The 21312-nt window shown below is 40.1% G+C and overlaps 1 protein-coding gene across 2 annotated transcripts; it reads left to right on the top strand.

Annotated features, from left to right (window-relative positions):
- The first annotated feature begins 15407 nt into the window (after positions 1 to 15407).
- On the top strand, positions 15408 to 17253 carry LOC124357284 (baculoviral IAP repeat-containing protein 7-like). 2 transcript variants are annotated; one of them, XR_006921932.1, is made up of 3 exons: positions 15420 to 15511; positions 15706 to 15786; positions 15892 to 17253. XR_006921932.1 is itself a non-coding variant. In XM_046808931.1 (2 exons), exon 2 carries the CDS (start codon positions 16464 to 16466, stop codon positions 16764 to 16766), a length of 303 nt encoding a protein of 100 aa, XP_046664887.1. In that variant the 5' UTR covers positions 15408 to 15786; positions 15892 to 16463; the 3' UTR covers positions 16767 to 17253. The 2 variants fall into 2 exon arrangements, 1 of the variants encoding a protein (XP_046664887.1); XM_046808931.1 differs by having other exon boundaries at positions 15408 to 15786.
- Positions 17254 to 21312: the final 4059 nt, after the last annotated feature.

Genomic DNA, 21312 nt, shown 5'->3' with positions numbered 1-21312 from the left:
AAGACCCATCTGACACCCTCGAATTGAGATACGAGAGGACAAAAGCCAAAATGGAAAAAACTCTCTCGAACCCCCTACGAACTAGTAGAGATGTGGCAATGCGGATTTAACAATCTGAAAAGAGATCGAGATCTCACACATTTGGAAAATCATCCCGTGTTGACAACCTTACCGCTCAATCCCCGAGACGCTTTCTTCGGAGGAAGGACGGGGAATGCGATGACATACCACAGGTGTACGGAAGATGAGCAAATACACTACGTAGACGTATGTTCCCTCTATCCCTACGTCTGTAAACGGGGCAAATATGCGATTTCCCATCCTACCATCTACATTGGTGACAAAGAGTGCAGGGAAAGGGGAATGCAAGCTGAGGGTCTTCTAAAGTGCAAAGTGCTTCCTCCAAAAGATCTGTACCACCCAGTGCTTCCAGCTCGAATGAATGACAAATTAATGTTCGTACTGTGCAATGATTGCGGCGAAGAGCTCAACAGCGGAGAATGTCAACATAGCGACGACGAAAGGGCGTTGATTGGCACATGGACGATGGATGAAATACGCAGAGCAGTTGAAAAAAGCTACAAAGTTGTCGAAATGTACGAGTTGTGGGAGTACAAGATGGCCACCTTCGAAGAAGGTGGACTGTTCACTGAATTTATAGATAAATTCTTAAAGATAAAACAAGAAGCATCTGGCTATCCCTCCTGGTGCGTCACAGATGAGGATAGAGAGAGGTATGTTCAAGACTACTTCGAGCACGAAGGAATCAGACTAGATCCAGTTAAAATAGAGAAAAACGAAGGTCTCCGTTCTCTCGCAAAACTAATGCTTAACTCGTTTTGGGGCAAGTTTGGTCAAAGGGAAAACCAAACAAAGACTCTCATCACAAGGGATCCTGAAGAACTCTTTAGACTATGCATGGACTCAGGAGTTATCGTCAACACAATACAGGAAGTCAGTGAAGACGTTGTTCTGGTCAGTTGGCAACATCTAGAGGAGGTTGGCGAATCATTAAGTACGGTAAACGTTGTCCTAGCAGCCTACACTACAAGTCAAGCCCGATTAAAGCTTTATGATCACCTGGAAGCACTGGGTAAACAAGTATTGTACTACGATACAGATAGCGTTGTGTACCTATACAAAAATGGTTTATACAGAGTAAATACCGGTGACTATCTAGGGCAGATGACAGACGAGCTGGCTAAAGACTACGGTCCCGGTTCATATATTATCGAATTCGTTTCCGGTGGTCCAAAGACGTACGCTTACCGTGTTTTTTCTACAAACAAAAATGATTTTGTATGTGTCTGCAAAATTAAGGGCTTGACTCTTAACTTGAAAACTTCCAAAAATTTAAATTTTGAAAAACTTAAAGAAATGGTTCTTAGTGAAACCTGGGTAACGCTTGATATTGAAGAAAACAGAATTAGGAGAACAAAGTCTAGACAGATAGTGACCGTCAAAGAAACAAAGGTTTTCAAAATTACTGGCCCAAAACGCAAGCGTGAAGGTGAATATGGTACTTTACCGTACGGTTATTGTAAAAAATCTAAAACCAGCTAGAGTTGGAATCTTCAGCTGTCTAAAGGAGGTATTTGGTGTACTAGAGACGGAAACATTATCACAGTGAAATGTAGTGATCTGTTAATGATAATCGGAGACAACAATAAAAATAACTCACCCTTTTGGAAGTCTAGTAGCCGTTATCCTAGTACTCTCTCCAGCCGTTCCAGTCACCGCCATCACGCAAATCGAATTCGTCTTCTTCTTCTTCTTCCTGTATTGAATATCCACTCTCGGATTCTGAGTCCTGAATCAAAAACTCCCATCCACTACTAACACTACCCCAGGAAACTGTTGAAGAGGTGAATGAGGACGATCTCGAAAGGGGACACGGTGGTTGTGATGGAGTCGACAACAGGTCAATAACACTTAAATACAAAGAATAAGCAGCAATAATTACTGATATCATCTCGAGTTGGCGCGAACACAGTACTGAGTGAGACGACCCACAATTATAAACACCAGCAACTGCATGTGGTCACCACATGTGGCGGTGCATCTCCTGCATAGATGCACTATCTAAATATAGACTCCAGAGCCGGGGTGATGAGGAGGTTGGTCTAAACACTGTAGAAACAAACTTTTTCCTTCGGTCTCTGTGAGATGTGACCATATAAGGTGGGAGGACTCACGCATGTAGATGTGTGAAAACTTCACTGGACGGTTATCTCGAGTGACCACCACCTCTTAAAAGTGCTCCGGTAGATCTAGATGTGGGGAATTATTATTATTATTGTACATGTGTTCACGTCAGTATATGTTTCAAAAGCATTGTTTCATCCTGCAGTCGTATCTCGACTCGCAGTCTTCAGAATATGCAATAGTTTTGTCCATGGACACGTATTTAAGACCCTGCTGAATCCAACCTTACCCAAGCTCTGCAGTGTAAAAACTGCATCCTAATCGTTCTCAGCTACTACTTCCACGAGGGAAATGAAGTAATTCAAACCGTTGAGCTTTTCCAAATTCTAATGTCATCTCCTGTCACGCTATCTAGTACTTCAATATCGGTCATGTTCCGTACCTGATTGAAGGTGTAAATGTGATGAAATACCCTTGTAACACGGTAGCAACCGTGATGCAAGGAAGGGAGGTGGGAACTCGGCTGCCCACCACAGCATACAGCGTTGGATGGAGCTGTATGGGTATTTCCGGTCGAATTGTTTACAGTCTATATGCTGATTGTGAACAACCGAAACGGTAATACTAGGGGGATAAATCGGAGGCATGAACTAGCGTCTTTTGGAGCATGCCACGGTCTACAGCGGTGGAGGGGCTGTAGAATTTGGGGGTTAAATATAAAAGTCCTGCCACATTCTTCTCATTTTCAAAATGGAGAGACGTCAAGCAATAGCTAACGAGCTACATAGGCCAGTTCGTCGTAATTTCAGGAGACGAAGTGTCACTCTGAAAGGTAAGGACGATCTTTACCAGGCAGATCTCGTGGAGATGATACCGTACGCTGGTGAAAACAAGGGGATGAAGTATATACTGACAATTATAAACTGTCTGACAAAATTCGCAATAGCTGTACCGTTAAAAAGTAAAGCAGCAGTGGAGGTAGCTAAAGCGCTGGAACCCATTCTACAAAAACACAAGATGAAGAACTTCCAGACTGATCAGGGTAAAGAATGGTTCAACGGTCACATTAATAAATTGATGATGCATTACGGGATCAATCACTTCAATACATATTCCGAACTCAAGGCTAGCATAGTTGAACGCCTCAACCGAACATTAAAAGAGAAAATGTGGAAAATATTCACTGCTCGAGGTAGTTACGAATGGGTTAGTCTTTTGCCGAAAATAGTTAAGGGTTACAATGCTACTATTCACAGAACCATCGGTATGAAACCGAAAGATGTACGACAAAAACATGTGAAAACCATTCTGGAGCGCATAAATCGTGCAAAAAAAACCCAGAGAACAAGAACACCTAAAGGCCAAATTTAGTGTGTGAACGATAAAGTGAGAATAAGTAAGTACAAACGTGTTTTTCAAAAAGGTTATTTACCTAATTGGACAAATGAAATATTTACAGTGTACGCTGTAAAACCGACAAATCCCAAGACTTATATCCTGCAAGACTCACAAGGAACCATCTTGAAAGGTGGATTTTATGAGCCTGAACTGGCCAAGGCGAACACGGGAAACGTTTATTTAATTGAAAAAGTGTTGAGAAGAAAGAAAGACAAGGTACTAGTTAGATGGGCAGGATTTGATAAAACAAGTGACACATGGATTGACAGAAAGGACATTCTTTGAGAGAGAGAGAGAGAGAGAGAGCGGTGACTATATTTAAATTTAGCCATTCCTGTGATGCATTCAGTATCTGTTGCAATGCGTGTAGTAAAACAATCCGTGGAGCTTCCCGTGTCTAATTTTGATCGGTTTGTTACTGGGGGAGGTGACATGACCAAAATAGGTAGTAAGCACGGTCCCCTGTTGCCAAACTCGATACGATGTATTATTGCCGGACCTTCCAACTGTGGCAAAACTAACGTGCTGTTCAACCTCTTGTTTGATCCCAATGGATTGGTTTATGAGAACATATACGTTTTTTCTAAATCACTGTATCAGCCTAAATATAAATTCCTTGCAAAAGTGTTACCTAAAGAGATCGGGTACTTTCCATCGGACGATAACAGCACTGTGATAAACCCTAGTGACGCCAAAAAAAACTCAATCATGGTGTTTGATGACATAGCCTGTGAAAAGCATGACAACATTAGAGCCTATTTCACTATGGGCAGACACAACAATATTGATGTGTTCTATCTCGGTCAGACCTACAGTCGTATTCCTAAGCAGTTGATACGTGATAACACTAATTTTATAATTATATTTAAGCAGGACGATATGAATCTGAAACATGTTTACGCCGATCACGTCAATACAGATATGCCTTTCGACTCATTTAAAAAGGTGTGCGCTAAAGCTTGGAACGACAGTAACCACGGGTTTCTAGTCATTGACAAAGACCGTGACATTTATAAAGGGCGGTACCGTATTGGTGTTGACACTTTTCTTGAGTCACTATGAGTGCGCGGATCTATTATTACAATGATATTGGAAAATATACAGGCGTCAATAGCGACGGAGTCAGGAGACCGGCAAAAGTCCGCTCGAATCTCTGTACATGGTATTATGAGGATAAGAAAGGATTTTGCGGGAACTATTGCAGTAGACGTGGTAAACACGGTGATGCTTATAACAGGAGGTGTTGGCGTCACAAGAGACAGGGTGTCTACAGTCGCAGTTTACCACCGATAGTATTGTTAATGATTTCGTCGGACGAGCGTATATACAACCGTGAAAAATGGATATCGTTCATCGTCGAATGTCAGGAGAGGGGTGTTCCAATAGAATTAGTAATTTACCACGAAGACATGCTAAACGGTACTGTGCGTGAACCCATGAACTTATTGTCTCGGTTCAGACCGTTTCCAGACCTATTTGGCAAACCGATATTGAAACTTAGTAACGCTCACGGTAGTTTAAACTTTACTCAGATATACTTGAGAATGTTGAAGTATGGGTGTAGTATTCCTTACGCAGCCAAGTGTATAGTGTTAACGGGTCGCAGCATTCCGATTAGATCACCTGTAACAGTGTACAGACGCGCGCTACGTTCACAGTGTTACATAGACGTTAGCTACAACGTACACTACGGGCCAACTCCTGGTAGTATACAGGGAAAACGGGGGAAGACGTTTGCTGCAGTGAATAACTTATGTCAAGGACTGTACACAACAGAGTTCATAAGACGTGCTCTACCCACGGTACCTTTGGAGTGTAAAAAATTCGGTCTCTCTCTAGTAGAGGGATCCGGTGAGTACAGAATAACACGACCAGAACTATTTAGTAGTTGGCACGAATTTACCGGTGCAAACTCAGATGAGTTTCTGCTCCTAAATTCATACCTATTGCACAATACTGACGTGGAAAGACCTATTCAGGATCTGAAGAGGTATATGGACAAAACGATAGCGAACGACCAGTACACTGTTGCTGAAATACCCCAATGGCGAGGCGGTATAAAAAGGACTTTTATCTTCAAAGACCTATCACGACGTGAACGTATTCCTAGATTCAGTCGTGAAAGTGACAGATACTATTCTGGCCTACCACTGTCCTCAGGTGTTTCACTTAAAGAAGTGATTCGTTACATTAGAAAACACAAGAAGCGGGCATTATTTTTTAGACAGGTAGAACTACCATGAAGAGACTAGAGTGCAGATTGATCGATACTTCTCATTATTTGCATATGAGGAAATCCTATATAAATAAACAGATAACAGGCTGTGGGTTCAGTGTCAATCATGACGCGAAACAAGAAGCAGCTTATGACGGAGATATCAAAATTAAAGAAATCTATAAAACAAAAGTATAATCGGTTTAAGCGGGGTGAATTGGAGTCCGAGGAGATGTTTGAAAAGCAATACCAGCCGTTGATCAAGGAATTGCGTGACACCAAGGAGACACGCACTTTACACACCGATGTCAAGAAGGAAATCAAGAAAGAGGAAGATAATGCAGATGATGACGATGATGAAAACTCAGAGTTTCTACCAAATGTATTTTCTTCGCCTAATCTTCCTCATTTAAAACCATCGGTCTCCACTAGACTTGATTCTGGAGCAGAAGAAGTGTTTGAGACAGACGACAAAGGTGATGGTGGAAACAACGAAATTACAAAAATGCTTTCAACACCTACGGGTCTACAGACGGCGTCCCAATATATCGCTGATAGCTTTGCTCATCCGTTGACCAGAAAGTACATGCAAGAGCTTATGAAGGATTTGGGTGGGCGTTCATCTAAAATTGACCATCTTTACGGTCCTCGTTACGAAAAAAATACTTTAATGGTTGGCAATAAGGAATTGCAGTTTGATGAGGACGGTAGTATTCGAATAGATGATGTGGCGTATAAGCCACAAGAGGGTCTGTACGAGTTGATTTTCAAGCGAATACCGGATGATGAAATCTACAATGACGAAGACAAAATCGCTTACAAAGATATACTGAAGAAAACTAGCGCTCATAAAAGAAACTATAACCCAAATGGAGTTATCAATCGCAACACGTCGCTAAAGTATAAGTATGTAATTTCAGACTTATTTCCAAAAGTAGTTAAGGGTTCTGGAGCTGACAGGAAAGCTCATAGTGTGACTAAATCACTATCAGATCCCGATACGGTTTACTGGAACGATCCAAATGAGTTGTGCGACCGTCTTAGGCTGTTGGTGGCATCCGCTGAAGCTGGAAACACGAACCACAAGAACGAGATTATAAATATCCTTGAAGAATTGAAAGAATCAAAGACTATATCAGGTGATGGTAACGCGAGATTCAGATCATTGATGAGATGACCGTCAATAAGTTTGGTCAGAGACCACAATATCTGAAGAAGCAAGACATCCAGAGAGTTATGAATACTGTAAACAAAAAGCTAAAGAAAGATGTAAGAAGACTGTACTCTCAAATTTCAACCCTTCAAAATCAAGCGCTTATTCAGCAGGATCAAATAAACAGCTTACAAAATAGAAATGAAGAAGCTATAAGACGTCTAGCAGTTCAACTATTTCACTGGATCAACAAGATACACACTACCGTACCTCCAGCTCGCTTCCACACCGCCTTAGATGCTGATGAAAACACATATATTGACTGGGATAAGATATTTATAAAGAGCAATGTACAGGAAGAGTCTTCATCACTTGTAAAATGAGTGTGGACAAGTTTGGACGACGCTTCAAGCGTACAAAGGCTAAACAAGGTCCGAAAGGCGAGGGATTCAATGTGACTGCCGAAGGTGACTATGACGTGCAGAGAAAACGTCTAAGAAATCTAGGGAACCCGGAAAATGAACTAGACGCTGTTAATCTACAGACGTTGATCAGTAAGTTAGGAGCTCTGCAAACCGAAATGATTACTTTAACCGACAAGTTAAACAGCTTGAAAGATTCACAAGAAAATTCTATGAAACTTTTAGCGGTTCAATTGTTCCATTGGATCAATAGAGTACACAGTACCGTAGCTGTTGGTAGGTTTCAAGCACACTTTAACGTTGATGCACATACATATATCGACTGGGATAAGATATTTATAAAGAGTAAAATTCGTGACTCGTCATCACTTGCACAATGAGTGTTGACAAGTTTGGACGGCGATCCAGGCAGTTTGGAAAAGGCGGGTTAAGAGGACCGAAAGGAGATGGATTCAAGCTGACGACCGAAGGTGACTACGACATTAACGGGAAGCGGCTAAGACATGTAAAAAGTCCAGAAGATGATCTCGACGCCGTAAATCTACAAACGCTGACCAGTAAATCGGTGATAATCGGGAAAGATGGAATTGACTGTCGGAAACAGAGATTGAGCAATATAAGTAAAGCTACAAGGCCATATGACGCTCTACCACTCGCTCAACTGGCCGAACACATACCGTCAAAAGATTTAAAGGATAAATCTTACAAGTTTCATCGCTTTAGATTACATCAAATTGGGGAGCCTAAACAAAACGATGACGCGTTAACACTCGGTTACTTCAAAAATAACACAATAAAAAAAAAGCAGGATGGTTGGGAGCTTGGAAACAAAAGGCTAAAGCTAGTGGCCGATCCTGTCGAGCTTCGTGACGCTGTGACGCTCAACTATTTCAACGCAAACACAGTTACAAAGAAGCAAGACGGTTGGGAGTTTGCAAACAAAAAGTTAGGGTTAGTTGCAGACCCTACCGAAATGCAAGATGCTGTGACAATGAACTATCTCGTTCGTGTCTTAAGTGAAGTGTTTTACAGTTTCTATATACGTCTCGCTCCTCCTGGTGATAGTGTTAGATCGGTCGCTAAAGACCAGTGGATTCGTTCAAACGTTGTTGATCCGTTTTTCTTAAACTCCAAAACGAAAATAATGAGATCGGAAGACTAATTATATAAACTGTGATTGCAAGGCATACACTGCAGTCTGGTTTTAGCCACGGCGCGGATAAAATGGCAAAGCGCAAGGGGTCGTCCGTCAGACGAAAGCGAACCATCGGAGGAGCAGGAGGTGTTATCTCTAGTGTTATTAACAAGGCGATTGACCTTCTACCTTTTGAAGCACACATCCCCAGCTATTCCTTCTGCGGACCTGGCACATTTTTGAAAAAAAGAATCGCTAGGGGTGAGAAGGGGGTGAATTTATTGGATGATGCCTGCCGTATTCACGATATAGCTTACGATAAATACAGTGACTCGGAGCATCGCAATCAAGCAGACAAAGAGTTGGCAAAGCGGGCTTGGGATAGAGTAAAATCGTCAGACGCGACTTTAGGTGAAAGAGCAGCTGCTTTAGCTGTAACTGGTGCGATGAAAGCTAAAACGGCTTTCGGTGGTGGAAAAAGACGAAGGAAAGTTGTTAAGAAGAGCGGAAAGACGAAAGGTAGGGGCCTTTACCTAAAACCGTATCCAAAGAGGGGGGCTGGTGTTAGAAAAAAGAAGAGGAGTTGTTGTAAAAAAAAATCTCGATCCCGATAAGACCGTTGACAAATTTCGAGTTGATCCACTACGCTAAACAACTAAGCATTCCCAATTTTAGAGGGGTGTTTATGCGTGACACGTTACCTCAAACAGGGCCTAGAAAATACGAGTCAGCTATAGTTAATCTGGACTCAAGTTACGGTGACGGTACTCATTGGGTTTGCTACAGAAAACGCCGGCATAACGTGAGCTATTTTGACAGTTTCGGAAATCTTCGCCCTCCTTGGGAACTCATATACTATTTCGGACCCACCGCTGATATACAGTATAATTATCAAAGTCGTCAGGGGATTGATTCAGTTGTATGTGGACATCTGTGCTTAGAGTTTCTCAGCGGAAAGAATGTTTTGCCTGAGCGGGAAAGGTTCAAGAATAACTTGTGACGTATTTCCTCCATACGACACCAGTGATGGCGATTACGTAATTGGATTGATAGATCTGAGCACATTCAATTCCATTCCCAATATTGAAAAGAATGTAAACGATAAATTTTATTACGGAAACCATGATGAAGTGATAATGTTTGAGGAAGGTTCTTACGAAGTAGAAGATATTGCGAATTATATACAGGGGAGACTACCGGAGGGGATCACAGTCCGCTTGAATGCAAATAACAATACTCTTAAGACCGAGATTAAAAGCAACGTGCAGATTGATTTCAGCAAGAAAGGCACAATTGCATCGATATTGGGCTTCAGCAAAAAGGTGCTGCAAGCTAATAAAGTACACACTTCAGACCTGCCTGTGAATATTCTCAAGGTGAACAGCATAAGAGTTGAGTGCAACGTTGTTCGCGGCTCGTTTGATAACGGTGTAGAGAGTCACGTTATTCACGAGTTCTTTCCACAAGTAGAGCCGGGGTATAAAATAGTCGAGACACCTGGTACAGTGATTTATTTACCACTCAACGTTCAGAAGGTGCACACCATAAATGTCGAGCTTAAAGATCAAGACAACAATCCTGTGAATCTCAGAGGTGAAACGTTATCTTTGAGGTTGCATGTAAAGAAAGTGGGTGCTCATGGGTCTAGTATTTAAGGAGGGTGTGAACATAATTAAGGTCATTAGACCGCCGCGCCTGATAGTGGTAACTTCTGCTAACGCAAATTTATTGCGCTCTCTTGGCTTTAAAGTTAACACCGGCGCAATTCGTGGAAATGCTCGATATAGAGAGTCCCGCTGAGTACAATGAAATCATTACCGGACTGGAATATCACACACATAATCCGTATGCTTCAACCACGTTTAATAATAACGATGAAATACGGATACCAATCAGTTATCAGGACTTAATAACAGCTCCTTTCGAAAGTACACTACACGTTATGGGTACAGTAAGCGGTAAGAAAGCAGACGGTACAACAGATGCTAAAGTGTCTTTGGTTAACAATGCTATCGCTTTTCTCTTTGATGATATCCGATACGAGATTGGCGGTGTGGAAATTGATCGCACAAAGAATTTAGGTATAGCCAGTTCCTTAAAAAATATATTATCAGCTCGTGCAGAAGACGAAAAGAATCTGGAAAATGCATGCTGGTTCGGCCCCGGTGGAAAGAGAGAAATGGACAAATTCTCGTTTTCTGTACCTTTAAGATTGTTGTTGGGATTCGCAGAGGATTACAAGCGAATAATTGTGAATGTAAAACAAGAGTTGATACTGCTGCGGTCGGCGACAGATGCCAACGCTATTATTAGCGAGGATGCAGTGACTCACGCGTTGAAGATCACCAATCTGTACTGGCGGGTGCCTCACATCTCTGTATCCGACTTGTTTCGTGCTAAAATCCTACATCTAGTTGAAAAAGATACTCCAATACATATACCGTTTAGATCGTGGGAGTTGCATGAATACCCTGTACTGCCGCAAACTGAACGTCAATCATGGACTATAAAAACCTCTTCTCAATTGGAGAAACCACGATACGTGATTGTAGCTTTCCAGACAGAAAGGAAAAACAACTTAAAGAAAGACATGTCATGTTTTGACAGTTGTAAGTTATCGAACATCCGTCTATATTTAAATACACAATATTTCCCTTATGACAACATTCACGGAGACGCAGCTATATTCTACGAAATGTTTGTAAGATTTCAAAACTCCTATTATGGCGATTTAGGTGGTCGTCGGTGGCCTGACGTCAGTCTGGACACGTTTAAAAATAAAACACCTCTGTATGTGATTGATTGTTCACGCCAAAATGATTCGGTCAAGTCTGGACCTGTCGATGTGCGGATAGAATTTGAGGCTACGGAAGCGTTCAAGGCCAACACCACAGCCTACTGTCTACTGCTTCATGACTCGTATTTCGTTTACACAATGCTCAAGGGCACGGTAAAGAAGATGATGTAACGTGAATAAAACACGATTCAAATGACAGAATCTTTCAGTTTCAAATTGGACGCCACGATGGAAGGTTCACGGAAGATAAATATCGTCCTTGATTTGGTCGGTGAAATCCGTAGACTAATCCAGAATCACCAGTTAACAACAATGAAACGAACAAGTGACGGCTACATGCATTATTGCGAATGTGCATATACCACACCGGATTGTCAAGATGTACCAGACACTTGTGTATGTGTAATGATTGACAGGCGGAAAGATGAAATATTCAGACTGTTAAATGAAATTTACGATAACACTGTGCAAAACGACGACGATGTCATAGAAGATGATAGTGACTATACGGTATCGTCTATGGAAGAGGGAGAGGGGGAGAAGGAGGAGATATGTAATTGTATAAGTCAGTGACTAATACGTCAGGTACTTAAAGGTTTGCTCAAAGTGTACAGAGTCATTCGTGATCATGGAGCGAAAGAGTGAAGACATACAGGCTACTGTCGCTGCTGCTGTGTTGAAGGAGGAGGAGGAGAAGCAGCTGGTGAGTCAACCGATGGAAATAGACAAGATTAAATCAATCCGTAAAAGCTCAAAACGAAATCTCCCGAATCTAGTTACCGGAGTGTTTCTAAAGTCTCTTTACTTTTTGAATCCTGATTGTTCCAAATACTTGATTGTAGGATTGTTTGTTGATCACGACAATGGTGTCGGTATCTTGATGAAGGGTAAAAGGGGAACGTTTGCGTTTTGGAAACCGGAAATGTTCAACATTTTATTAGGGTGCGCGAACCAAATCACTGGTCTCTTGGAATCGACAGGCGTGCATAGATTCAGGAGTTCTAAAAGCGAAAGTGGAGAAAATATGGTAGTACGCAGGGTGTTTGGTCAGCAGTACGTTGTACTGTACGACGGAAAGAATACATTAACTCTGTCCGTAGACGAGTGGACACAGTTCACCAACTGTCTGCCCTGCATAACACGTCAAATCAACGAGCTGTTTTTAACGGAGGATCTATTGAGATCTTACGTCAGTGATGTGTTAGCTCTGACTAGTAACGGAAGTCCGGACGAGGGTTACGTTGATCCGCCTGAGGCTTTACCACGTCACCTTTGCGATAGACTTTTTGATGACGTCCAGTGCTACAAACGTTGGCCAAATCCCAGAGGTAATGAATGCGGCAGTAGTTGAATTTCAAGCTTTTCAAGGTAATAAAAAGCAGTTTATAATAAAAGAATTTGCAATTGTGTCTAATTCATTGCAATGTCAAATTGTTTTCAAACCTCCATTTCCGCGGGAGAAATTAAACAAGAAAAATGCGAAAGACAGCTCTGTGGTTAGAAAAGAACTACCACAAGATCTTGTGGGAAGAAGGTGATTTCCCTTACTGCGGTCGTGTCATTCGCAATTTGTGCAAGCCTTTTACTATAATTTATACACGCGGACACGAGAAGGTGAAATTTTTAAGACAATTTCACAATAACGTTTACGAGCTAGATAACTTGACATGTGACGAAAATAGTACGTTGTGCAGTCGTAAAGGAACGCATCGATTTTCCTGCTCCTTACCGCAACATAATGACCGTGATGAAGATGTACGGTGTGCAATGCACGCTGCTAAATGTAGTTTTGAAATCCTGATTAAAAACAGGTTCACCAGTCCACTTAGTAGTCATTCTGTTAACGGTCACTGTTGAGATTACATCGTGCTAGCATGGGGAGTACGGCTGCTGCTACCGCTGATGTTTGGGACCTAATTTCTCGAGAGCCAAAAGCTCCTGTCGGTGTGCTCACTGATGCCTTCATTTTGAAATTTAGTCGCTTTCTAAATTGGAGGCTTTTATCGGCAAACTATACTTTTTCCTTTGACATGTTGAGAATATTTCAGCATAAAGTAATTTGGACCATGGTTTTAGAGAATGCTCGCCTTCCTGAATTCTTTTTGCGTGAAATGGTACCGAACTTTGACACCTACTGTTGGATAGTAATAAGTCGTCACCAGGTTCTTTCAGAACAGTTTATACACGATTTTGCTGAACAGTTGGACTGGGATTACATACTATTGTACCAACAACTTAGTGGAAAGTTTCTTCAGGACCATAGTAGTTATTATGGTGATGAAGCGTGATATGTTCCGTAGAAACTCCAGCTAGAAGAATTAGACCACATTGAAAGGCTTCACCGAGTAAAGTGGTCTATAACCGATTCTTTGTAAGTGTTTGATGAGTCACATTGAAAGGCTTCACCGAGTAAAGTGGCTTCTGGGTAACTTGCTGAGAATCTGAATCCGCTAATGGGACATCCTATGTAAGTTTACAACGAGTCACATTGAAAGGTTTCTCCAAGTAAAGTGGCTTGTATGAAACTTGCTGAGAGATTGTTTCAGCTTCACCTGGATGAGACAAGTCATATTGAAAGGCTTCACCAAGTAAAGTGACTTGTCGCGTCCGCCTTAGACGATGTAGTATATTGTAGGTTAGTAAAGAAAAACCCTTCTCGGAAGGAGGAGGGGTTCGGCATTAAGTTGAGGACTACTCCTGACACGTGGAAGAGGAAAAGCCATTTGCGAGAGCAGAGGAGTTTGGCATTAAGTTGAAAACTTCAAAGTTCACGTGGGCTAAAAAAAATTTGCAAAATATAAAAGTTTTTGCGAGTACTTGACAGTGAGACGGAAAGGTTCGGCATTTAGTTGAGAACTTAAACGAACTCGCTGAACGGTCTCGCAAGGACACAAAAAAAAAGTTTATTTTTTTCGGAGGTGGCAAATTTGTTATGGAGTGGCCATCACGACAGAGTGGGCGATGGTTGGGGCCCACTCCCAAGACAAAGAGAGGTGACACGGAGAGGTTCGGCATTGAGTTGAGAACTTGAACGTGTTCAGTGTTCTTTGTTAAGTGAGATTAGGCCTCCTGGGGAAACTCACTATAATAAAAAACGCGCCGAGACCCCTACGGCCTGGCTCAATGCCTACCGTGGTGATGGAAACGTGGGTCAACCTGATACACCGCATTCCAGTCTAAATATGACAGCGATTACCATATATGGGTGTTGCATGGCACAAAGCCTACAGGGGTGACGGAGTAGTTGGCCAATTTTACACGCTGCATTCCAGTCTAAATGTGACACCTATTACCATACATGGTATTGCACCTTGGATACCTCCCACCTTTCCAATCAGGTATAAAATATCGCGAGAAAAGCTGACAGTCACAGTCAATCTCTACGTATCGTGATCATCGTATCCGTTACAGGTAGGTGACCATGTCTTTACTTTGTATTTTTAGCTAACAGAGGCTCTGTGACGGATTATTGTTATAGTTTGGAATTTGTTTACAGGAAATCATGGATCTTTCGTCAAAACTGACATCCCTCGAAAAGCAGGGTGAAATTCAACCAAAGATTTCAATAAAGGAATTAACGCGGAAATCAGGATACAAGATTCTTGAGGCGAGGAAGGTTCACACCAAATTTGACAGGATGGCTGTCATGCTGGTGATAGAACAGGATGGATCGAAGACGGCTGTAACATTTTTGCCTGCTAGGTTCGAGAGATGCCTTAACGAGGAAGATCTGCAAGAGATGACAACGTCAAAAAAGTTTAGAGTTCGGTGTGTAGCGGATCTAATGGACTTTCAGCGGACGTAAGGATATGGAAGTAATTACTTTGCATGTGGTTTGTACAACAGCTGTAGTGAGTTTAAAATAAACAGTACGAAGTCAAACAAAGTGTTTTATTTTTGCAACTCCTTCACCCCCCGCTGTGCTTAGTATATGAGCGCTCAGTCGCTCAATCGCTCAGTCTGAGTTTCCAACATGTACTGTTCAGTGTTATTGTTGTTGTTCTTTGCTATACTGCCTGGAGTCATCGGATCACCGCCGACTCCTCCTCCTCCTATCGGTCAGCGGCAGCGAGAAGCACAACAGGTTGGTTTTTTTATCGTTTGTATTGTTATCCGATTACTAAACTGAAGATTTTTACTATAATATTATCTTTGTGGTTTTTACCATCAGATACCCGATTCACCTGATTCTCCTGACGCCCAGCATGCTGAGGACTTTTTAGAGGCTTTAATAGCAGAAGAACAGGTTAGTAGACTCGCACACATGTTATGGTTTTGAGTGAAAGTAATTTAACAATATTGTTCTTTTTGCAATGTATTTAGATTGTAACGTTTTATTACTATGGAACAACAAGTTGGTTTTTTATCGATTGTATTGTTATCCGATTGCTAAACTGAAGATCTTTACTATAATATTATCTTTGTGGTTTTCACCACCAGATACCCGATTCACCCGATTCTCCAGGAGCCCAGCACGATGAGGACTTTTTTGAGGCTTTATTAGAAGAAGAAGAAGAACAGGTTAGTAGACTCGCACACATGTTATTGTTTTGAATGAAAGTAATTTAACTATATAGTATTTTTTTGCAATATCTTTAGATTGTAACGTTTTATTACTATTTACAGCAGTCATCTGACCCTTGGGAATTCCCATCACGCGGTAGCTGCAGACGCAGAACTCCTCCTCCTTCGAGTTCTTCAGATTCGGTTAGTGGAATTTTTGTGTGTGTGTGTGTGTGTGTGTGTGTGTGTGTGTGTGTGTGTGTGTGTGTTCAGTGATCTAGTTTCCGTAATCTACAGAATCACACAATTTTACAGGCAGTCCACGTTGCACTGATAGACGGACCCCCTCAGGATGAACCTATAGATTTGACTAATCCATCTCACCGAGATCCCATACCACCATCACCCGCTGGCGACGGTCCTTGTTCCCGTCATTGTACCGTATGTCTTGAAGAAGATAGGCAGAGACGTCGTATCGCTAGATTTTTTCAGGTTGGAAAATTAGTCTTTATTGACGCTTTTGCGATTTGACCGATTGGTGTGCAATTGTCCATGAAAGACTTCTTTTTCTACAGGAGAACCGTGGACAGTGCAATGGGTTAAGGGTTTCATCCCACGCTCTCTTCGCGGTGGTACGGGTCCAGAACGATCTCACGAATCTGACACGCTACGTGGACCGGTTTCTGCAATCAGACATGGATTTGTTGTTCCTTCATGCAGAGCGGATGTGGGATGTACTGCGTTCATTCCTGGAAACACTACTCGTGGAAGCTACCGAAAGGGTCCAAACGGAGTTGCAGAGGATCAGATTGCAAAGGACTGAAAGGGAACAGGAGTCTGCTAGACTGGTCGTTTGCGTGGTGTGCCAAACTGCACTTCCCACCGTAGCCCTGAGAACTTGCGGCCACGTACTGTGTCCATCGTGCAGTCACCGCCTCTTCAGGTGTCCTGTATGCAGGGTTCCAATTGTCGGTATCCTGGATCTCTTCTTCCTGTAGGTGGACCGTTCTTCCCACTAAATAAGGGAGGGGGGTATTACATAGTACACGAGGTGACAACCAGTATCTCTGGACTGACCATGCGTACTATGTAATACCTTAACCTGGGGGCGTTTCTTTTAACGTCTGGACAGTCCCAAGCCCCTGTCCATGTGGGATAACGGTCGTGTAAACCCTGTGTTAGGAAAATGTGTTTCTTAAAGAGAGAGAACATTTACGGTCGCACTGTCGCCATCGCTCTACTAGGGAAGGGAGTGTGGGAGGAGTCGTATGGCGCGCCGCGCCGCACGCCACCACCACATGTCACCATCCGCCATCGCTCTTTATCTACTAGGGAAGGGAGTGTGGGAGGAGTCGTATGCCACCACCACATGTCACCATCCGCCATCGCTCTGGAGTGTGGGAGGAGTCAGGGAGGGGGCTTGCTGCTCTCCCATTGGTCGCCGTCACGGAGCTCTCGGCCAATCAGAGGCTTGGGCTATAGTGGCGGTACTTCTACTGACATACTTACTTATGTGTTACTTGTGAAGTATTAACAAAATATAAAACAGCTCAAGAATATTTCAATTTTAAATTCATATTTATGAATCCTTTTATCGTCACTAAATTTGGGTGTATGCTTAACCTACTTAACCTTATGCCATAATCTATTTTACACTTCATTCAGAGGACAGATTACAGTTCTGAAAATCTAGTGTTTTTTTTTTTTTGTTTTGATAACGTATAATAGGATAAATTGTTGGAAACATATTATCTATACAATAATTTGAGGATTGTGTGGCATTCATAGAAAAGACGCCCTCTACAATACTGATGAATCAATCACGGTGCCGGGAATCCAATATGGCAGTTTGCAGGAAAGCGAAAAGTGACTGTTTGCAATAGCGCCTTTCTCTCTTTAAATAACGTTTACGTTTATAACATGTTTTTTTACGTTTAAACCATCACAATAAGATTTCTTCACCTATCGGTATTTTACGCAATAGTTACTTGGATAATAAAGTACAGGCAAGATACAATACAGAAACATTATACTTAGAAAAATAAATTAAATAACTACATTCTAGAACAATGAATAAGCAGTTTTAGTATAAATTTTTGGACTGTGAATGGAATATGATACTTATGTTGTAAGGAATGCAAAAAGTCATAATATCAAAAGAACATACAAATCAGTGAAGCTACTAGGTAATTGCATAGAAATATTTACGTACAATCGGCCTCTGACCGATAACACAATATGTGCATAGTCGTATAAAAAGTTGGTATAATAACTTTATATGTAGACAAACGAATGTTTTCCCATCCCAACTAGAAATATTGAACTTGTTTGACGTTACCTTTGGTTTTACCAACCAATCGCAATTTGAGCCCTCCCAATGTGTCGGAATGAGTGCTAGGGTGACCACAAAGCCCATACAAACTGTTATTAGTGACCCAATTGCTTAGTCCGCTTTGAACTCTGGTTAGAGATCCCTTCAGGCACAGAACCAAATAATTTTCCTTATAGTAAATTTTCTACCATTGTATACTGGCTTATGTTACATTTAAGAGGCAATACAACTACGTGAACTCAAATGTAGCACAAAGCTATATTTAATTAATGCTTCCATATCTGATACAAAATAATTATAATAAGGGTTACATATACTAATTAATTCCTTTTAATACAAATAGATTTATTTTACTAACTTTGCTTGGATGTCAGAAACTTCATAATAAGTTAAATCTGAAAAATCTCTACAATATGGTTGTTACATGATCTAAAGTAACTTATGATTTCAACTATATAAACGAAGTTGAATATAAAAAGTTTGAAAACAATCTAGCGATTGCAAATTTTATATCTCAATTTATAGTTTGAAATATAAATGAAAGAAGCAAAATACCATTCAATTTCTGGTAAGAAATAAAAATAGTCAAAAAAGTAAGGTAACCTCTTATGACGATTTTGTAGGAGTTAAAATTTAAAACACGTTTTTGTGTAAGAGCATTAGAAATAATTAAACAAAGTCAACGCAAAGCTGAAACGGCGTATTTTAGGTATTATAATTACCAATAATATACAATACAATAATTATAAAGGTATTATAATTATTGGGGCGGTCTAAACGCATTATTTAAAAGCAGAATGTCTAGTTTTGTATCAAAGTTACGTATCACACTGCCTCACCTTATTCCAACAGAACACTTAACATGAAATTACACAATGTATATTAGATACCCTCTGTACAGTTTTTATATCGTCCTCGGATATATTCAATAATACATAAGCTACTGCTGAGTCTCAAGCACGGTAACACGCCAAACCACAGGTAATGGTTAGCAATATTTATGAAACCAATACAATTCAAAAAAATTATTAAATTTTTTTACATTTATAGTTTTCAACACTTTTTACGAGTGACAGCGCAAGGTATTGCATCAACTTAAGCATTAAATATGCATATTATACCTTACATTTTTAACTATTATTGAAAAAAAAAATTGGTTTACATTTAATCGCATAGTTGTACTCCCGGTATACATATACTATTGGGTGCTTGGTAAATTGCTCCATTAACAGTAACCTCCTTAAGTTGCTGGATTGCTTGGAAGCGAACACTCATGGCAATTTTCACTATTATATTATATATCCAAACTAATATAAATCTAAAACATATATCGCTTACATAATTTTCTTTGGTTTGTTTTTCACTTTTGTTTTAAATGACGGTAAAAAATATACATTATATGGAAAAAAAATCTAAATTAAGTTTGGAGCTCAAAAATCATATTTGAATAAGACAATAAATTATGAGTTCATTTACCTTTCATCTGAAGTAGTGAACTAATTAGTGAACTAAATATTGTTGGTAACGTTTTAAGGTATTATGATAATTTTTATATTCTATTTTGTGAAATAAAAATATTATTCTTTCGGAATTTCGTAATAATTAGAATATTAAAGTATGCAAGCACTTATTGCACTGTTTACTCGTAGTACGATAAAATTAATACAAATCACTCGTGTTTAACATGCATATGAATTAAAATATAAAAAATTTATAATATTAATGTTATAATTTTGCAGTATATACTCTACAGTTTATTGCTCTATTTACAAGACTCTGTTTTAATTAAATTACGTGTTTAATATCAATAATGAAAAAAAAAACATTATTGGTGATGATTAATATAATTCCTTTAAAATTTAATAACTATATAATTATAATTATCACGTTATGAGACACAGTTGTAATAGTTGAGGGCATAGCAATCAAGGGTGGAGACATGAAATAGCTTACGATCGGATTCTTTGTCTCACGTTGCTGTTTAGGAGATAAAACATGTGTTTCTTTTTGATACACTTCTCCCGAATATAATAACTTCACAATATGTACAAGCCTGTGTGTTAGTATATTATAGCTAAACCAAGAAGTCACATGTATGATTAATCCGAACTAAGATTTGTACATAAGTAGCAGTTAACATTCATATCAGTATATCTGCTTAATTGATGGATGTAAAACATTTTGAGCAAGAATATTTCGTAATATACGTGTTTACTAAGGAAAATTACCAAGCTTAGGGGGTTTATTTAAAAATAAGTGATCTATAAATAATTCATTATTAACGTCCAGTAATTACGTAATTTAAAAAGAAATACGTAATGAAACAAAAGATTCTATTATAACCATTCAATTTTAAAAGTCCTAAATGATTGCACTCAATCGTCACGCTGTGAGGGCAATTAAAATGTGTTATAATCACAATCGTAGGCAGCAGTGTCAATCATGTCACAAACTCGGCAAGACATTTCTTGGGAGCACAAAACCAGCACTTTCCGAATTGGTGAGTGGTATTTGTCGAGATAACTGAAGCAGAGGAACACTTTTCTTTACTGAGTATGGCCCCTTCAAGAGTCTTTTGACAAGGATTGGGTTCTATACCAAAGAAGGAGAATGCTGGAAGCTCAATTGATGGAGGATGGCAAATCAAAAAGACTGGAAGACACCATTCTTAAATTCGTAGAAGAACTAGCTTAGGATTCTATATATAGGAATCATGTTGGGTCACTAAAACGAGTTTTAAAGCCGCAAATAACTTATAATATGTTAAAAAAATTATCATTTGACAGTAAAAGGATTGAGAATATTGCTTTTGTGAGATGGAATAAACAGTATATCCTTTTTTTGTGGTTACATGTAGAGTGAAACTGCTAGTTTTTGAAGGTAAACACGAAGAACATATAACCAATGGAGGTAAATTTAAAACATTTCTTGACAACTGTATAACTATACAAGCTACACATCACCACCTAACAATATCAGGTCTTAACAAGATGTCTTAAGTTTAATTTCTCTCCAAACAGGGTTATCTAATCTTGTTCTTCAGAAGATTAATCTGTATTGTAAAAAAGAAACGTAAACGTAATATTCAATAAAAATGTGTAGTTGTTTACTACATACTATACTAGTTCTTTGACATTCATTATCCACGTAGAATTCTAAAAAAATACATTAAGAGATTCTTGGACAGAGAATTACCAATTAAAGTTGTCTTC

This window comes from Homalodisca vitripennis, chromosome 3, assembly GCF_021130785.1.
Source record: "Homalodisca vitripennis isolate AUS2020 chromosome 3, UT_GWSS_2.1, whole genome shotgun sequence".
Lineage (NCBI taxonomy): Eukaryota > Metazoa > Arthropoda > Insecta > Hemiptera > Cicadellidae > Homalodisca > Homalodisca vitripennis.
This window is presented reverse-complemented; position numbering and strand designations above follow the sequence as displayed.